The 20,953-nt window shown below is 35.4% G+C and overlaps 3 protein-coding genes across 6 annotated transcripts; all 3 read left to right on the top strand.

Annotated features, from left to right (window-relative positions):
- The first annotated feature begins 284 nt into the window (after positions 1-284).
- On the top strand, positions 285-2,810 carry LOC126624647 (uncharacterized). Of its 2 annotated transcripts, none has more exons than XM_050293728.1 (7): positions 285-450; positions 1,569-1,634; positions 1,737-1,798; positions 1,885-1,949; positions 2,191-2,282; positions 2,409-2,480; positions 2,591-2,810. In XM_050293728.1, the coding sequence occupies exons 1-7, from the start codon at positions 448-450 to the stop codon at positions 2,627-2,629; spliced, it is 399 nt and encodes a 132-aa protein (XP_050149685.1). In that variant the 5' UTR covers positions 285-447; the 3' UTR covers positions 2,630-2,810. The 2 variants fall into 2 exon arrangements, with proteins under 2 accessions (XP_050149685.1, XP_050149686.1); XM_050293729.1 differs by lacking the exon at positions 285-450 and adding an exon at positions 506-917.
- A 1,845-nt stretch (positions 2,811-4,655) lies between these two features.
- LOC126624795 (two-pore potassium channel 3-like) lies at positions 4,656-8,642 on the top strand. 3 transcript variants are annotated; one of them, XR_007624225.1, is made up of 3 exons: positions 4,656-6,285; positions 7,463-7,744; positions 8,227-8,642. XR_007624225.1 is itself a non-coding variant. In XM_050293905.1 (2 exons), the coding sequence occupies exons 1-2, from the start codon at positions 5,141-5,143 to the stop codon at positions 7,605-7,607; spliced, it is 1,290 nt and encodes a 429-aa protein (XP_050149862.1). In that variant the 5' UTR covers positions 4,656-5,140; the 3' UTR covers positions 7,608-8,106. The 3 variants fall into 3 exon arrangements, 1 of the variants encoding a protein (XP_050149862.1); XR_007624226.1 differs by having other exon boundaries at positions 8,224-8,642; XM_050293905.1 differs by lacking the exon at positions 8,227-8,642 and having other exon boundaries at positions 7,463-8,106.
- Positions 8,643-18,212: 9,570 nt separating this feature from the next.
- LOC126624178 (WRKY transcription factor 71-like) lies at positions 18,213-20,719 on the top strand. Its single transcript, XM_050293218.1, has 3 exons — positions 18,213-18,808; positions 19,021-19,167; positions 19,685-20,719. The coding sequence occupies exons 1-3, from the start codon at positions 18,384-18,386 to the stop codon at positions 20,070-20,072; spliced, it is 960 nt and encodes a 319-aa protein (XP_050149175.1). The 5' UTR covers positions 18,213-18,383; the 3' UTR covers positions 20,073-20,719.
- The last annotated feature ends 234 nt before the right edge of the window (positions 20,720-20,953 follow it).

Genomic DNA, 20,953 nt, shown 5'->3' with positions numbered 1-20,953 from the left:
CTTGTTACGGGCAGGATACATTTGTTATGATAGAATCCGGATCCTCTTTGTGAGGATTCTGAGCTTTGTAAATCATATCCGTTCATTATACATCGTACGGTCAATATTTATTTTAAATATTTTTATTAAAAATTAAATATAAACAGTATCTGATAAAACTGACCGCACGATGTATGATGAACGTACATAATTTACGAATCCTTAAGATCCACAACAAAAAGATCCGGAGAGGATCCTGTTGGTTTATGATATTATGTATTGTGTGACTGATTTGAAAATAAAAATATTGCAGTTGATAAATAAATTTTAAAAATAAAACAAAAAAGCTACGCTACGCACAGTAAAACAGTATTGTCTGTTGGTTGGTTATAAAAGTGCTTTTAGAATCCGCGTCTGCCAAACGCAACCTGTTTCGGAGACTCGATCGCTCATCCGGAACTCGAATCAATGGTAACGTATTCCCTCTCTCTCTCTGATGCTTTTTTTTTTTTTTTTAAATTTCATTTCTGCATCTTTTTCGGCTGCTATTTTTAGGTTCAGATATCAAATCTAGTGAGATTAGGGTTTTGGAATTGTCTGTAAATGGTATAGAGTTCTTGTCGATTTTATCTTCCTTCTCAAAATTAGGGTTTGAGTTGAATCATTCACAAGTTTTGATGCTGTTTTGGATTATTTCATTTCGTGCGGGATTGTGATTTTCTTTGGGATTTTGGTGTGCAACTGGCTAAGAAATGAATATTGGGAGTTCAATGTTTACTGAGGAATTGGTGCCGCCTGTACACTATGATGTTGTGAGAGGAAGAGAATTGTAGCTTTCAGGGTTATAGGGCATGGCGGCTTTTTACACCGAGCAGGCATAGAAATCAATGGGATTTGAAAACTTCCTCAAACTGTGAAACATGCTCAAAGAGAGTTAGGTATATTGAAGCATATACATATAAGCATGGCTTTGAACATTCGTGCGGGTTGTTTGTATGTCTATTCAAAAGATTTTGTCGACTGTCTTCGTAGTCGTAGGGTGTTCCAAACTGTCTGTCTTTTGAACAAGTTGGGAGATTTGCTTCATAAGTTCTACGATTTTTCTTTTGGTTTTTCATTTGGCGTCTGGGATGCGAGATGTACTATGCAATGGGGTTTTGGAGGGATGGGGAAAATGGGTTTTGATTTCTCAATCCTCATGTTTCTTTGCTGGTCTAAGAAGGGTTTGTGATATATCACTCAGAAACAGGTTTTATTTTCACTAAGCTATGAGTTCGTAGATTTCATTAAACTCTGTCCAAATGCTGCTATTCAAGTTCTGCACTTTGTAGTTGAAATGGGATCCCCATTAAGAATCCCCAGGTATTTACATGTATGTGTATGTATACTTAGGAAAAGAATCATTTAGGTAGCTGAGTTGGTTTGAATGGATAGCGAATGGCGGGAACTAAATGCTGTAGCTATAGTTTCTGGTATACATATCATTGTGGTTAGCAAAATATTTATATTAAGGGAAGTCTTTCCTCAAGTGTTTTGTTTGCCTGTCGTTTGACATTTGTTGTTTTTAAATTCGTGGGTCTCTCTTTTAGGCTGATCCTGAACTGGAAGCAATCAGACAAAGAAGAATGCAGGAGCTTATGGCTCAACATGGTGTGGTAAGCAATCAGCTTTAGTTCATTTGAACATTTTCGCCAAACTCTATGGTTGCGTTTCATTTCGATTTCTTTCCGATCTCACTACCTTACATTGATCAACAGGGAGGGTCTGGAGGGCAACAACAAAACCCAGAGCAGCACAAGGCAAATGAAGATGCCAAGAGGTTGGGTTGGGTTTCAGATCAATTTGGACAATGCTTTTCCAAAATGTTCTTATTGATTTGATTAATTCATAATGCAATTAATGCAGGGAGGCCGAAGAACGGAGGCAGATGATGCTTAGTCAGATTGTGTCAGGCGAAGCTCGTGAAAGAAGTAAGTTGATACGTCTAACATTTTCATTAGTTAATATGATTATTTTACTTTGTACTTTTTAGAAAATTTCTGATATCAGCACTTATCCTCTCCTGGACTAACCTATTCTTGGTCTAGTGTATTTTGGCACGAGAAGTAGGTTGTTTAAACTTTAAAATAAGGACCGAAAGATGATATGTTGGTGGAATTTGAGTTAGCCTTATCTGTTGGTCTAATTCATTTGCTGCTATACATTGTACAGTTGCTAGAATTGCTTTGGTGAAACCTGAGAAAGCAAGGGGTGTTGAAGATGTTATATTGAGAGCTGCTCAAATGGGCCAGATAGTTGAGAAGGTATGGTGTGATACTTCATGTCATGGTCGGCTTTATAGTTTCTCCGTGGGGCTATTTATTATTTTGAAGTGCATCAACAAGAGTTCGTTTAAACAGAAACAAAGTGCTCATTACTTCATTTTTCAGGTATCTGAGGAGAAACTCATTTCGTTGTTGGAGCAGATCAACAACCAAACAAACAAGCAGACTAAAGTCACTGTAAGTTGTGACCGATAATACTGAATTCTGTTTCTTCTTTTTATGGGTGAAGTTTTACATGAAAAAATATACTGGGTTTTGACACGTCTTTCTGTCACTCATTATTCCAGATTCAGAGGCGTCGGAGCGTCCTTGAGGATGATGATTGATTTTGTATGTTGCAGCTGAGGACATTTTGTTCTTGGTTGGTTGTATATTAGAAAAAAGTACTTTGATTATTGGTTTGTGTAGTGTTCAACTCTATCCATGCTTGTAGCCTGTGATTTCGACGTTTTCGGGTAATGTCTTGGCGTGCTGATATATCCGTTCAATTTATATTTTTTGGATGCATATACTTTCGAGTAGGTAAAGCATGTGAATCCTTGTCGATGTGAGGTAACATCACACTATATGAGGTGCTACATGTTTGAGAATGGTTGAAGGGGTGCAGTCCTTGCGGGACGTTCTTTGGTTAGAAAAAGGTACTCTGAAAGAGAGCCAAATCGGTGAAGACTCATGGTCGTGTATTTTGTGATGAGCTTATTCTCGTTGAGAATAAATTTCACATTGTGCTATTTTTCATATTGTCAATTATTTTTACAGTAAAACTCAACTTTTTTATGGTATCAGAGCAATTTGTTTTACGTGGGAAGTTCAAAACGGCCGTGCTTCATGTCACTTCATTTGTGTTGTTTATGTGTTAGGCTTGAAAATTCGTTACACGTGAAATGGTGCTTTGAGAATGTTCCTACATTAAAAAAGAAAAATGAAGTATCTTACATATATTTATAAATAATTAGGCTATTTCTTATATTGTCAAACTATCCTGTGGTAGAACCTCCAAAATAATCTCGAAATTTGTCACTATGTGATTCAACGGTCCTTTTGAGTAATCGGCTTGCCTGGTAGAAGGGCGCTTTCTCCGCCCTTCACCTAAGCTCTATCCCAAGGAACAGTGAAGCCTTGTAAAGTCTTTCTAAGTTTAGGTAGCCTGCTGCATATTCGTAGACATGTCTATTTTTCACTGAGCCTTAGAAATTCTTTATATGGTTCTAACAATACTCTAGATTATTGTGATATATAAAAGTTCAGAAACTAATACTCACCGTACACCGTAGACAGACGTTTAGTACGAGGCCTTGGAAGGTTACAAATTTGATGACAACAGGATGACAATGATAACTACAAATTTGTCAAACGGATGAATGATAACTACAAATTTGTCAAACGGATGAATGTGATGGCGGTAGTTTTATATTCATAAGAAATGCTTACAAGACTATTTCAAAAGTAGAATTTTCTATGGACGCTCGTACAATTTATATTTTTTTCGTAATATTTTATAATATTGGCATAAAAATTAACATTAAAAAGTGAGATGACAAGAATCCTTAAAAAGTTTCGCTTTTAAAAAAGTCTGTATTTCTCTTTACTCAATTTCTGTTGGACCATCAAGAAGAAGCTAGGAAATAATTGATGCTTTCCACCACAAAAATTTACTTTAAATATCCACTACCAGTGTCACTTTCATCAAATTATCCAATAATTCAATTGTTAATGTTTTTTATAGTTGTTTTATGTACAATTTTGTTTTGTGCTCAACTAATTCTGAGGTTCCGCCACATGGTCCACATCTAATCATGTTACAATGTTGAGTTAGGTTAACTAGAAAACAAATACCATTTAAACAAAATTAGGAAACAAATGCATCACAACTAATTACTCATTATTTATAATCTAATATAAGTTGGACAAATGAAGATGCGAAATTGGGCGCAGCAAGGAGATGATAGCCTATCGTAGCTGACTTAACTATGTCCAGATATGACACAACAAATTATTTACGATGTGTAAGTCGATATAATTTATACTAAAAAAATGTCACATGCCATATATGTGGTGGAAGTTAAATCGTAAAAAGAAAGTGGCCATGAGCATTAGGAATCTCAACTCTAACATAGAGATATAATCTTTTTTTTTTTACAGAGAATTATTTCATGTTACGAGCATTGGATGACATGATTTGATTTTACTTTTATTTTGATATCAAAAATCTAAATCATCTAATACTAATAATATATAATTTAATTTTACGCAGCATAAAAGTAAAAATCTTTTTTCACATTGCAGTTTATTTTGTTGGAAAACTATATGAATTACTTAAGATTTGACCTTCAAAAATAAATAGACCCCAAAACCATAATGTTTGTGTGTGGTCGAATCGTAGTCAACCGAGGTCCCCGAATCTCAGTACGCAACACATGTCGAACTCTGCCTCTCGCTCGCCGTAATCCTGCGACGTTGATTCTCTCACCCCATTTAGTTACCCTGCACTTTTTCGCTTAGGCTTTCGCTTCCCCAGCTCCCAACAAACCGACCGAATCTAATTGAATATTTGACCCAAAGATCCCTGCTTTTCCATCCCATTTTTGTAGACCAGCCAAAAAAATCTCCAGTTTCCGGTTTCCGGTTTCCCGGCTACGCCAAGAGCGGTTTTCCGGCCGACCCAGAGGGAGAAAGAGCCTCTGCTTCCATACGTAGGCAGCCCAAGAGGTGAAAAAAATTGGAAATTGACCCAAGTTCCTTGCAACCTCCCCACAATACCATTTCTCCCAACCAACCAAAAATTTCCGGTTTCCGGTTTCCCGGCGGCACCAGAAGCGGTTTTCTGGCGGACCCAGATGGAGAAAGAGCCATTACTCCCATACGTAGGCAGCCCTAGAAGAAAGCTGTCACCTTTACCGATTCTCTGCCCACTTCCAGAAGAGGATGAATTCACTATCCCTTTAACCCCTTCGGAATTCAAAGACCGTATAATCTTTGGCCCTGCAACTGCTTCGTCGCAGGATTCTTGTCCTCTCGTCGATGCATTGACTCTGCCTATCAATTCTCCAAGAACTTCAAGACCCCCTTCGTCGTCTTCTCTGTTGGACTCCGTAGCCACAATCTCGCAGGACCCACAAACCCAACAGCCACTCCTCCAATCATGGCTCATCGACCCCAATTACTCATGGACCAAAACCAACCTCCACCGCTCCAAAACAGCTCCTGCCATGGCCGTGATCAACGAGGTGGCGAACCGGCGCTCTGTTCCCAGACCCCAATTCGGTTCACAGTGGATTGTAAGACAAGCTGTTGTACTTCTTGTTATATATCTTGCATTGGGTGTGACTATATATTGGTTTAACCGTGATAATTTCGCTGCGTCGGAGACTCACCCTGTGGTTGATGCGTTATACTTTTGTATTGTGACAATGTGCACAATTGGGTATGGAGATATTACGCCTACTACTACAGCAACCAAGTTGTTTTCGATAATGTTTGTGTTGGTGGGGTTTGGATTCATTGATATTTTGCTTAGTGGGATGGTTAGTTATGTGCTTGATTTGCAAGAGACTTATTTGTTGAGGAGCCTTAAGGATGTGGGTGAGAAAAAGGAGTCCTACATATTTGATGTTAAGAAGGGGAGGATGAGGATTAGGATGAAGGTGGGATTGGCATTGGGAGTTGTGGTTCTTTGTATTGGGATCGGTGTGGGTGTGATGCATTTTGTGGAAAAGCTTGGATGGTTGGATTCGTTTTATCTTTCGGTTATGTCAGTTACCACTGTAGGGTATGGTGACCGGGCTTTCCAGTCTTTGCCAGGACGTATCTTTGCTTCTATTTGGTTGCTTGTGTCGACACTTGCAGTTGCTCGAGCATTTCTGTTTTTGGCTGAGGCTAGGGTGGATAAGCGGCATAGGAGGATGGCGAAGTGGGTTCTTGGTCAGGATATGACTGTTTCTGAGTTTCTTGCTGCTGACATTGACAATAATGGTTTTGTGAGGTACGTGTTATTATTGAGTCTTTTTGACATTTTGATCAGTGTTGCGGTTTGAGATTGTTGTCTTTTGATTATCTGTTCTATGAATATACTCATTCGAAACTACCTGTTATAACTAGCTTTTGGATGAGAAGTTATAATAGAGTACCCGCTTATGAAATGAGGCTGTGCACAAACCCCTCCCCATTCTCCTTATCATGTTAGTTCATCCCCCTCTGCGGGTCTTAACAACTTAGCCTTTCACTTGTGTTCAGCACAGTATTCCATCCATATTCTAATTATCGAAATTTGTTGCAAATTTCTTGGGCGTGGGAAAAGGGTTTGTTGTTGTTGTGTATAGAACATGGTTTCTATTCCTTAATTCCTTGCGGGATAGTCTCTCTGAACTTTGTCTTGGATCAAACTGTTTATGAGTTGCAACTGGTAATCTGATACCCTGCATAGTCCTTTTGCCTTCACTCCTTTTGGAATTTAATGTATAGCATTTGAAATTGGAACCTTGGGAACTGACGTTTGATTTAGCATTTTCGACCCCTAATAACGAGTAAAGTAAAAGTTTTGATTCAGTTATCTTTACAAATTAGTGAATGTACTGTTTGGGGTTTCTACCCCCTATCTTACCCAAAAATAATAATTAGTCAATGTACTAAACAGTTTAACACTTATGGAACCAAAAATTCTTGGTGACGAAGAGAATGTGCGCACGAGAGTTGATTCAAGTGCCTAGGTTACACCAATTTTGAAGAAGAATAAAAAGAATGGTTGAGTAGTGACCTTTTCGATTCAACATGCATTGATTATTTAGTTCCTTCTAGAAATCTGGAGGTTGAGCAACTTGTATAAGTTGTCCTCAGTGCTGGGCAACAGCGTGTTTGAATTTTGGGTTTTCTTATTGACTAGTAGTTTCAATCTTGTTAGCCTAGAATTCTTATCATAAGGAACTTTTGATTAGAAACTAGTGCTAGTTTTTCTCTGCTGACTTCATTTATTTGTAAATTTCTAACCTTAAAAATGTATCTGTTTATTTGTAAATTTCTAATCTTAAAAATGTATCTGTCACTGGTGCAGCTTGTTTCCGTTGTCTGGAGTCGCTGACTTATTTCTTTGCTTATTCTGAGTGACAGTAAACCGCAAATAGTCATGTTTATGTTGGCTAATTATATTGGCTTTACATGTGCAGTAAGTCGGAATATGTCGTATACAAACTCAAGGAGATGGGAAAGGTATCAGAGAAAGATATTATGCAGATCTGCACCCAATTCGATAGGCTAGACACTGGGAACTGCGGAAAGATAAGCCTTGCTGATCTTATGAGTCGACCTTGATATCCAAGTACCTTTTCGTTACTTTTCATCATGATACAGCAACGCAAGCATATACCTTCTCTCTTTAAACATGAAGTATGATAAGCCAGAGATCTCACGGAAGTCACTAATGAAGCATGAACTTCGCTGCCATTTCGGTTGGTGTCTTGCCCATGCATCCTAAACATCAAATCAATCTTTCATACGTTAAACACTGATGCACGATAACCCTCTCGGATGTATTTCCTGTTTTTATACAACAGTCAACAACTAGTTCAGACTCGTAGGCATATTCCAAGAATACTAGTGGTGGGAGAACCTCAGCTGTTTGAGGGTAGTTTCGATTTTATACAAATCGAATGTCAGTATAGACGACTAGCGCCTATCTTGCCGAAGTGAATACAATAGATAAAAGCTCAGAAATCTACAAAATGTTACATTTTGCTTAGAGTTGAGACCCTTTGTTTTGCTGCTTCTTAACTGTAAATTAGTACGAATGAATGGAGAAGCACCTTGTTTACGACTCTCGTAGCTTTCTTTCTCTGTTTTGTTGCATTGAGATCAAGTTGTTGATAACCACAAATATGAACACTTTGGTAGATTGATTTTGTTAAAATGTTGCTTTTTTCTGCATCAGCAGGTCATGAGTTGTAGTGTCAATGAATTGCGTTTGAAACGAATGAATTAAAGGAGTATCAACGGACATAAGCAATGGGATGACTGGATGAGTGCATAAAGAGAAAACAAGAGCGAAAAGTACTATTCCGCACACATAACTCAAAATAGCCGTTATTCTGCCGCCCGACAGCATGATTTTTCCGGCTTCATAACTTGGTACCAGCCGAAGTCTGCCCTAAATCTCTAGAAACAAAAGTAAGAAGTTAAATGTGGAAAGGTTGTGTTGAAAAAGGCCTACAAGTGTGTTCGAACGTTGACGGCACACTATTATTGAAAGTTTTGCTGCCCACGTTTCTGCACACGTACGTATGTTCCATGCTTTTATTCTTTTTCTTGGAAAACATGTAAGGCAATCATAAGAAACCCTAGAGTTTTGCATTTTCGACTCATGATTTACAATTCTCCTCTCACATCACACACATTTACATATACATATATAAAAGTGAATTGAATGGGCAAATCTGCGAATGAGGATCCTCTTTGGATCCTTTTTGTGAGGATTCTGAAGATCCTCCAATCACATCCATTTATCGTACATCGTGCGGTCATACATTATTGTGAATTTTTTTACTTAAAATCGAATATAAATAATACCTGACAATAACTGGCCGTACGATGTACGATGAACGGACGTGATTTGAGAATCTCTGAGATCCTCACAAAGAGAATCCGGAGAAGATCCTCACAGAGAGGATCCGGAGAGAATACTCATTCCAAATCTGCAAGAAGTATATTCTGCTGTCAACTTGGGTTATGTCGGTTTCAAAAGCTTGATCAGCAAAGCAATATCCACTCATAATCACTTGCTCACTTATTAGGGTGATTGAATGGAAAGGAGACCAAGGAAAGGGATTGAGAGAAATCGAACGACTGACTGATACCAATGTTAGATTCTTGCTTTCCGTCTTCCACAATTGTATAGAGAATGATAGTTTCCCATAATACCAAATACGATTTCATTAACTCTTAACCGCTAGTAACTAACTATTAAAATCTATTGTACATTTGTCACCACATGATGATGTCACCTGACATCCTAAAAATAAAGAGAAAACAAAGTGTGCAAATTACTATTTTGCGTTCATAACTCAAAATAGCCGTTATTCTGCCGCTCGACGGCATGATTTTTCCGGCTTGATAACTTGGTACCAGCCGATGCATTGTCACCAACACAGAACAAAAGTTTGCCCTGAATTTGGAAACAAAAGTAAAGTTAAATGCGGCAAAAACTTATGCTCAAAAAGGCCAATACAGTGTGTTTGAATTTTGACTGCATACTCTTATTGAAAGTTTTGCTTCCGAATTACTGCACACCTACGGATGCTCCATGCTTTTCTTCTTTTTCTTGGAAAACATGAATGGCACTCATGATAAACCCTAAAGTTTTGCATTTTAGACTCATGAAGAAAATCTGCGAGTATAATTTGCTGCCAACTTTGATTGTGTCGGTTTCAAAAGCTTGATCAGCAAAGCAACATCCACTCATCATCTCTTGCGACTTATTAGGGTGATTGAATTGAAAGGAGACCAAGGACTGGCTATATTGCTTTATTCTTTTTCCCTTCAAAAAGTTGCTATAAAATTATGAAACTTGTCCCTTTCTTTGAAAGTGTTCAACAGGCTAGAGCTATGTCCACGAATTCAAAACTATGGAAGAGCACAAGAAGTTTATAGTGCGACTGCTAGCTAGACGTATGGTCCTATGTTGTTATTAATTCATGTGTTCACATTTTTTATAAAGGAAAACGAATCAAACGATGTATAAAAAATTAAGATCACAATTACACTGAGTTTTGGATCAAAACATCATGAACAATGACATGAGGATCCTTAATTCATACTCAAAACATCCTGAATAATGTATGCTCAATATTTTTTTAAAAAGAAAGTCATATATAGATAAATGACATCACAATTACACGGATTCATGAATAAGAACATCCTGAACAATGTCAGGAGATACCTTAAATCATATTCAGATCATTGCATGTACGAATAGTTTGTCTAGTGTATGGACAACTCTAGTATACTTTCTTGAATAACTACACGTATTATAATACGAGTGAATTAAATACATCATGTGATGCATTTAAAAATTAGTGTTAAGATGCTTCATATATACCAAGTCTCTTACTCTCTCTCTCTCTCTCTATATTATAAACTAGTTAACTTGAAGAATCATCATAACAAAACTTGAATTCTATATCGTAGTGATATTCTTGACTAACTGGGAAGCAACTTTAGATTATGTTCTATTTGAATCTACAGCGATTACCCAACAAGGAGAGAAAACTACAAAGAATGCAAAAATATATTATATTTATAAATACATATTATGGCAAGGCTGAGTCAGCTTAAGTAATCAACTCTCTGCAGTTTATGACTACCTATGACTGTATCAAAGAATAATACATTAAAAATTTGGTAAAGGGGAAGGTCTTTTGTTTCGTTTTCTGTTCTTTAACAGTTCGAAAAATAGTGGGAGCATTATGCTAATTAGAAAATTCAAATTGTATAAATAAAGTAAAAAGGAGAGCTGCAGTTCATAGAAGAACCGGTCAAGTAGATTTTTGACCTCTTGAAGAATCTTTTGATGTGGGGCTCCTTTCACATTTGATCCAAAGATCGCATAGGGTTCTTTTATTTTATTTATTTTTTATTTTTTATATTACGCTAGGATTTCAATGAGACAAACCCCATCTGTATTTTTGCTTATTAAATTTGCAATTGGCATCATAAATCTTGGTTTTTCAGGCACATCTCATATATTTCTACACACACATGTATACATACATATATATATATATATATATATATATATAACATATATATTTATATTTATGTGTTAGGAAATACTCTGAGTGGAGTGGATGTTGAATAGTCATTTCTAATGTTGACTATTGGCCTTCAAGTCAATTGGAATCATTGATATCAGGATTTAAAAACATTAGCCTGAGATGGATAAAGGTTCTGGTGAATTGGATTGTCAGCATTTCTTCAGCCATATATAATTAAAAACAATCTGAAGCTGACCGGAAAGGAAAAGAGAGGACTAATAGAAAGAAGAGAAAAAGTTGTGCCAAGTAAAACTTGTTGAACGAAGAAGTTACATGGACTGGAAGAGAAGCTGTTCATTATTTCTGCAGAATGGCTTTTGTTATATGTAACCTTATCTAAACCACATTATCAGAAGGGAAAGTGAGGCAATTGGTCGACAAGTGGTGCATTGTCAGTCAACCAGCTGTCTCACCTCTCGTAGAATAGAAAAGTCTCATTTTTAGCTAAATGTGCATGCATGTATGATGTGTATTAACCAAAAAATGGTATGATGTATAATTGTAATTAATACATGTAATGTTAGGGTTTCTTGGTGTACATGATAGTTTGGAAATTTGTGAAGCTTGCGATCAATTCATCTATACAAATATATTTGGACTGGAGTTCCCCCTATGGTATAAAATATTGATGATATCGGAAATATCGGTAGTCCAAAAATATAGAAATATCGATAGAAATATCAAGATATTATCGATATCGATAAAAATTGAATAAAAACCACGGAAATTGTAAGAAAAAATTGGAAATTTTTATTGAAACTTTGGAGAATGTTTATTTAGTCAATTATCTATTAGTTTATCAAAAACAATTGGAAGGAAATGCATTACATGATAAATTTAACTGATTTAAGTTGATTAGTGTAGAAAATATGTAGTAATTAATGAAAAAAAAGATTAAACACACCATAATCATTTATATATAATGATTTACTACAATATTTTACACTTTATACATTGCATGGTAAGATACATGAGTAATTTAGTACCACATAAAATTCTTATGAGGTTCAAAATTTTCACTATCTTCATCATCTTTATGTGTAGAGTAAGTTCATTGTGAAGAGTATTCATCAAATGATAAATCTCCAAAATAGTTTTGCATGTAATTGTTAACATGCCAATCATATGAATATAAATATTTTAGCATATTATCACTAAAACATAAGTGATATATGGTGGTTACGGTGTTGGAGGAGTAAAATGGGAGGGGTTCAAATCCCCTTTGTGTTAGTGTCGATATTTGTACGATATGTTCCTTCCTTTACATCGATATTTTCGATATTTTAGCAATATTACACCGATATTTTGACAAAATATTGCTGAAGTGTGAGATAAATTATATGTTCCTTCCTTTACATCGATATTTTCGATATTTTAGCAATATTACACCGATATTTTGACAAAATATTGCTGAAGTGTGAGAGAAATTATTGACATCGATATTTTTCGATATTATCGTCGATAGTGTCGATATTTGTACAATATGTACATAGATATGTTCCGAAATATTTGTGATTTAAAAAAATTGAAATATCCTTGATATTTCATCGATATTATCAATATTTCAGACTACGGTTCCCCTTTATAATTTTACATGCATACACAAAGTACTAAGTACATATGCATTGTCATATCAGTCTGAAGTGAACTGAATCAATTATTGAGCAGAAAAGTTAGGCACACACTGCAATAGTTTTTACTCGTACTTGTATGGTCTGTTCACGAATGAGAAAACGTTATCCTATTAATATAAGTTGGTAACTTTATAAAATACACACATCCATATATAGTGTGTAAGTTCATAAGTATGGTTCAAAATAGCAAATGAACATAGTGAATAGGGACAATAACTTTCGGGATGTGCTATCCACACACTCTTTTTTACTTCTCACATACCCCTTGTTAATTTATGTCAGTTAATCTTGTTCAATTCATCCGATCCGACGGTCGAAAACTAAAAAAGTATGAAAAAAGTAAAAATGAGTGTGTGGATATCACACTCCTAACTTTCGCTCATTCTGACCTAGATTATAAGAAAACGCTATCTTATTAATACGTGTAAATCACAGCTCACAGCTCCATATCCTACGAAGTAGTAGATAAATATGACTCAGAAAGTTATACTGTGTATGTACGGATAAGATAGTTTGTCACTAATGAGAAGTGATTAGGCAGCTGATCACAACAAAAACATAGGTTAGATGCAGCTTGATGCCCTTAAATTCGAGGGTTGGGTGCAAGTTAACCCAAATGTGTCTACATCCTAAAGATTCTTTTTCTCAGTGTGCACACCTAACAAAAAACCTGCCCTCTACTACATCGATAGCGACTTCCATTACCAATGCCAAGGTCCCTATTTTATGTCACTTATTGTGGACGCAACTAATTAAAAATAAGTCAACAATCTCATGCTTTTCTTCTTTAAATCACTTTTTCCAGTAAAAGTCATCCATCTTAAGCAACCGCCCCAACCCCATCGATCGGATTGATTTACGCTTTGATTAGATTTAACTAGCTTAAACTATGTACTCTCTCCTAATTCATGTATATATGCCTAGTGCCTTTTGATTAATTTACCTAGTCAAAATACACTAAGCTAATTACCCTTCTGATTAGACATTAATCTTCCAATTTACTTACATAGTTTCTTTCATTATAAACATGATGATAGTCATGACTCACCAGTAGTCATTGTGCACGTCATGTGTGTTTATTCTTCTTCTTCTTCTTCTTTTTGAGTAGAGAGTAACTAACACAATTCATACCATGAGTAATTAATAGCTCATATTAAGGGTTTATGGTGCCACATCCTACATGAATCGTGCAAAACATGAACGAACCACTTAGGTATTTTCAAGAAACTGCATGCATTATGCATGAAATGTCTAGAGCTACAAACCCATCGAATAAAATGCTTATAATTTACAAAAAGATAATGCAAGGTTCTAAAAGGGGCTAGTCGGACGGTGAGCAGGGATCTAGCACTTAGTGGCAGGCAGGGGCCTAGCGGCTAAACGTAGAGGGGGTCTAAGCGTTTTTTTGTTAATTTTAATTAAATTTATTCTATAATATATAAATAAATGTCTACTTATACTTAAAAAGGTACATAATTCTATTGAAATACATAAATTGCAACATAGAATGACATATAAATTATAAAGGATTCAAAACATAAGGAACAAGCATATATGATTGTTTATCCAAGTATCCACCAAGTCTCTCTTACAATTTAATGGAAAATTAAAATGTAAAATGGAAGGTATTTGTTTTATGTCTAAATTAGAGTCGTAGCCTAGGCGGATCTATACGGGCTAAGCTGGCGCTTAACTATGTCTAAGAGCCCTTTCTTATGTTATAAACGCCTAGAGATTATTCGTTATGGTGGCCAACCGCCTAACACTTAAACGGAGCCTAAGCGATGTTAGGCGGGGACTTTTAGAACAATGTCACTCTCAAGCAATAACTTTGGCCCTTGATTTTCCAAGTTTGACCAAATATCACAAAGTTAATTGAATTGAATTGGTCTCTTCTCATAATTTCAATTGGTTTATGATGTTTGCTAGCTACAAAAGCTTAATTTTGTTGACTACATAAAAGTTCAGATATGTTTGTAATTTTGCATCTTTCTTCCTTCTCATAAAGTAGGCGGTGATGGAAGCTCTGTTTTGTTTTTCCTTTCCCACATTGATCGATTTTATAAGAGAGATAAATCACAAATTACTTATGGGGTGTTTTCTTTGTATGATAGGAAGGTAATTAATACATAATTATTCAAGTTACACACCTAATTAAAGTTTAAACATGTAATTAACATTGCACCTTGCTTTAAGTAGTTGAAGGAGTAGTCTATATTAATCTCTATCGTGGTGGGTGCTTCTGTGCCCATCAATGATCAACTACCAACTCTCCATTAATGCATGGAGTTGCTGCCGTTTAACTAATACTATCGTATCCGCCAATAACCTCAACTTAAGTTGGTGTTAACTATGACAGGTTTTCCCACATGTGTACGTACGTATTAGCTCAAATCAATCTGATTTTGTTTGTTCAATATTTTCATATTGTAAAAGAATAGAGAATTAGATAAAGATCTCAATCAAGTTGGTGTTATCTAAGAAAAGACATGAAGTACTCGAAGTTAACGGAAGACTTTCTGCAAAACAGAATGCAATGACGTTCTAAGATTTATATAATTGACCCATTTAGTGAGATAAGAATGTTGTTGACGTTGTTTGAATATTTTAATCCTCTATTATCTGTATTCAATATTTCAAAGTAAGTTCCTTCGAAAATGAAGTAAAAGTGTTATTTTGTGTATTGCTACGATGTGCTTGACAAGTTGACAACTATTTGGTTTTGAGGAAGACTAGCTAATAGGGTTAATTTTTTATGTTTGACATCTTGGATGTTATATCTCTCAATGTAAATCTAGCTAGACCTATACATGTCAACAATAATGTATTGAATTATTAATTTGAATAACTGGTTTTAGCATGCAATGCATTATATATACAAAAATTTAAAGGCTCATTTGTAAGTACTTTTGAAATGATTGAAAGCTTTTAGAGAAAATATTTTTGGGTTCTAAAAGTACTTGAAGTGCTTTTATGTGCTTCTTGCAGAAAATATTTTAAGTGTTTTTTCAGGATTCACTTGCATATTTACTAAGGATTGGTTCCAAAATATTTACACCAAAAACGATTTCAAGTATTTTAAAAGTACTTTCAAACTAGACTTAAACTTGCTTTTGTATACATATGGTTGAGAAAGTTTGTCCATCACGTAAACACTGTTTATTTTCTTATAGTTGGTATAGTTTAATGTGAATCACATACCTCATTTTAATCCTTCCACCGGTACAGTACTTAGTATATATGCAGTTTAATTTTATTGAGAAAATGTGAGAATGCATTATGTATTCTAAATCTTATAATTATTAATTCAAAACTTCTAGGTCCAACTTCTCTTCACTACAAACTTTTACGCGTTATGTTTTACTTGGTTTTTGGTACTATATGAGTACATCAACGTGGACAAGATCTATCACTGTTGTACTGAAGACTACACATGTATTGTCCAGCTAACACGATAACCACATGGCCATACCAATTACGTACTTGTCTAAACGATGTTTATATATACAGTATACTAGTCTATTGCTTCACGCATGAACGATAACCATATGACCATACCAATTACGTACTCACCTAAATGATATTTATATATGCTAGCATCTTATCACAAAAAAAAAAAAAATAATAATAATAATTCAGCAAAACTACTTCAATACGTGGAGAAAAGGAAAAACGTGGGATGGGGCATTTACTATTTTGCCATTTTCATTAAATTGTCCATTTCAAGAGTTTTAAGAAATGGACATTCTTAATAATATTAAAAGCTTCATCATATTAAAGTGCTGGCTTTATATAGGCAAAAAAATTATAGTGGGTGGGAAAAAAAAAGCTCTCAATTCTAAAACATTACTTAAATTTTAGATAATGTCCTTTAATTTTGCTAAAATAATGATCAAGTAAATAGCATTGATGTAAGAAATGACAACTTATATGAAACGTAGTTCATAACTATGTAATCTTTTTGTTCAATGATATACTATTGTGTATAATTTTTTTATATAACAATGTATTATTAAATATGTACTCCACGTGGCAGTATATTCATTTACTAACAAAAATATAGGCCAAAAATCGAAAGAAAAAAATTCAGAAAATAATATGAAAGTATATTGTTGATCAAGGACTACGAGGAGAGCCGACAAGAGTCGTAGAAAGGTAGAGGATAGAAAAAAGAAGGCTGGCGTGGGTTACGCGTCAGCAGGGACAAGCACGTGATTTTAAGTGCTGCCGACTGGACTACGGTCAAATACCGGTGACACTTGTGCCACGTATTGCCTAATATTCCAAACACTGTCTTCCTAATGAAACTTTGAACAATTGACCACACATGGAAATCATCCGGAAGGGCTTGCATGGGACTAATTTGTCGTTACTTGACGTTCCGTCTTGTGTTAATAATACAAAAATATGTGGTAGTTTTTTTTTTATATCACACAAAACGTCACTATAATAGTAAATTTATATCATACAAATTGTTCTCCCGAGCTTTGTAAAATTATTGTTGTACATAAATTTGCCCTACTTTTTTTATTTTTACTTAGAGATATTTATAATGAGCAATAAAATTAGATTGTTGGATTGCATTTTATTTGTGCTAATTACATTTCTAATAGTTCATGAGAATAAAACTACCCGTTTAACTGTACTGTACATTTTCATCTTCTGTCATTATATCGAACGGTCAAAATTGTAAATAAAATAAAATAAAATTTATACCTGGAAGGTCACGTTATTTAAATCTAATCACATATTAGTATATGTGATTTTTGTTATTTAAGTAGTATAGTTTACTTAAATGTTACGGCAGCAGTATCGTCAAAGACATGTATTGAACAATCGATATTATCTACACTAAGGGAGAAAGGAGTGGGCTTAGCCTCATTCCGTAATGTATTTTAACGATCCGAACCATCTGCCTTTTAGAACATCGTTCATAAATCATCTATACAAAAAAAAATTAGACAAATCCAAAATCATTAAGACATTCATTTGTAATAAAAAAAAAAGGATGAATACCGTTCTACAAAGAGACCCTAAACCCTTAATCCAATGATTATATGGTTTCAATTTTTGGTGATTTTAGATATACATGATCTTTGAGGGAAGACCTAAAAAATAAACGGTTCGAATCGTTGAAATACAATATAAAATGAACCCCCAAAACGTATGATCCATCCTCTAAATTCATAATGATCATATTATACGATACTTTAAATTAAGAATTAATCGTATCAATTATATAATGAGTACTGTATTATCAATTAAAATTGTCAAGGAATATGATGCCTTCAATATTTGTAACTTTATTCGTATGAATAAACAGGAGTAGCAAAGGACTAACAATGTTTCCATTTGAGGAGTCACTTTTTGGTCCTCCCAATTGGAAGGTGCTTTGTCAACCTCCTTCATAAAAGTGATAGCTAGCAAAGTCCATTCAAACTTAAAGGCTCACTCTCTCTCTCTCTCTCTCTCTCTCTCTTTCTCTCCATTATTATATATATATTGTATTCTCCAAACCAAACCATATCCAGAGAGAGAAATTTCAAGTCTTGAATCAAGGAGTAGCAGTCCTCCAATCTCCATAGTTTAATTCCCTTGTCTAAACCCTTCTTTCTTCTACCTGTCTTTTTTCTTCTTCTTCTTCCTCCATGTCTGATCATGAACCTAAGGACCTCTACTACCATGACCTATTTCAGTATGAAGCTCATGAACACCTCAATGGTGGGATGGTCAGCATCAACGACCATCAAAATCTGCAGGGGTTTGATGTCAATCCTTCATACATGAACTTCACAGAGTGTTCGAAAGGATCTGTGGACTATAACTCACTTGCCACGGCTTTTGGCTTGTCATCTTCAACATCTGAAGCACTATTTTCATCCGTTGAAGGCAATAAAAACGCTGTTGATCATCTAGGAGGCGGTGGCGGCGGCGGCGGTGAAACTCCTTTGACGCCAAACTCTTCAGTGTCTTCTTCTTCAGCTGAGGCTGATGCTGATAAGGACTGTGGTAAGAATAAGAAAGATAGGCAGCCAAAAGGGTCATCAGAAGATGGAGATAGCTCTAAGAAAGTGTAAGTTTGAACTGAATACATATTAATACTGTCTTAGGTTGCAAAGAGGTTTGTACCTCAGTTGGTTAAGAGTAATTCTTCTTTCATTTGAGGTCCTGAGTTTGAATCTCCCCTATTGCTCGTATCAATTAAAAAAAATTACTGTCTGGGTAATTAATGACATTCACATATACCTGATCTGATCATGTTTGATATATTTGATGACCAAACAGGAGCAAACCAGCAAAAAAGAAGGGAGAGAAAAAGCAAAAAGAGCCACGATTTGCCTTCATGACCAAGAGTGAGGTTGATCATCTAGAAGATGGATACAGATGGAGAAAATATGGACAAAAAGCTGTGAAAAATAGTCCATATCCAAGGTAATTAATGGATATATAGTGTTTTAATTCCTAGCTATTTCTTTGTTTGCACTTAAAAGAACCCACCAAGAAAAACCCTTAAACAGGAAAAATAAGCAATATATTCGAAAGTTGATTAGTTTGTTTCATTCATGTGCTATAGTTTTCAAGGATTTAATTTATTTTTTAAATTTTACTCCACCAAACTGTGCCAAAAAGTCATGCAAAAGACATACTAATCACTAAAACCAAAGGTTGACTAATTTGGTTTTCCAAAAAAATAAAAAAAAAAGGTTGCTAATTTGTTATATATGATCCCAAATATTAGTCCTATATACTAATATATCTCGCAAATTGTGTATTGGGTAATGAAGCTAAATTAAATCAAGAAAAACCCTTTTAATCAATTAATCCGCCATTTCTTAATTTGTTTGGTAGTAAAACTGAAAAAAGTTTTTTGACAAAAAAAACCTAACAAATTAAGTTTGATTTGAGCACGACTCTCTAATTATATATGTACTGCGGTTGTCTCTTGCAGAAGCTACTACCGATGCACGACACAAAAATGCGGGGTCAAGAAACGCGTAGAGAGGTCGTACGAGGACCCATCTATTGTGATTACAACGTATGAAGGCCAGCACAACCACCAACTTCCAGCAACCCTAAGAGGAAATGCGGCTGCAGCATTGTTCCCCCCTTCTATGCTAAACCTGTCGAACTTGGCTGCTGGTGGCCCGAGCTCTACCTTTCCTCAGGAACTCTTGTTTCAAATGCCCCAATACATGATCAGTAGCAATGTTAATCAGGGATCGTCACGAAACCCTAATCATCTTCTGCAGCAATATCAACTGCCTCATGCAGCTGCTGATCAGTATGGACTTTTGCAGGACTTTGTTCCTTCGATGTTCCTCAAACAAGAGCCTTGAATGATCTCCCTCTCGATCGTCTCTAGCTCGTTAATTTGTAGATATGATTAATTATTATATATACTAGCTAGTCTCATGACCTTGATTGATCATCCTTGACATTTTTAATTAGTGAGCTAGCTAGGTAGTAGATACTACGTACCCTTCACTTCTAATCATTTGAATTCCACTTATATTTATGAGGCGGAAGTTACGGATAGCTTGAGCAGTAGAGCACTTATCCTACACACTTATCGTCAAAGAGAAAGTTCGGTTCTTTCTCCGATCTCTCGGTGTAAGATTAATTCGGACTGTCCTTGTACAAATAAGTCCATTGAAGATGGCATCATCCAGAAGTGGGAATTCTTTTCTCCTCGGTCTTCCATTTGGGGTAATTTGCTAGCTCGAACTGCTTCTATCTATTTGAGGTTAAGTGGATTTGTAGGATGTTGAGTTTATTTACAGTGGTTCGGACGTAGTGCATGCGAACTGAGAATTGCATGCTTCATGCTTGCTTGTCTTACTACGAGTGGGTGCAACAGGATTTTCTTATTTACGGATTAATGTGTTGTAAAATCCTTGCTGTGCACTGCAGGCTTACTTTCATGCAGCAGGGTGGGATTTTTATCGAGTTGAATATATACTAGTTTTCTTTTTGTTCTGTATAACTTGGTGAATAATTTCTTTATACGCAATTCCAACAAATAGTTTCTTCTCGTAGAATTTACGTTGTTCCCGGTTCACATGATCATGCATGTCAAACATGATTAATTTAATCGGATCAGCGTTAACCATATTGGCACTTGCGAGTGAAACCATGTTAGGATGAATAGCCAAGATGAATGATTTTTTTTTTTTTTTTTTGGGATGATATTTTTATACTCTATTTGTGAATAACGTAT

Source organism: Malus sylvestris, chromosome 5 (assembly GCF_916048215.2).
Source record: "Malus sylvestris chromosome 5, drMalSylv7.2, whole genome shotgun sequence".
Taxonomy (NCBI): Eukaryota; Viridiplantae; Streptophyta; class Magnoliopsida; order Rosales; family Rosaceae; genus Malus; species Malus sylvestris.
The sequence above is the reverse complement of the archived record's forward strand: the minus strand, read 5'-3'. Positions and strand labels throughout refer to the sequence as shown.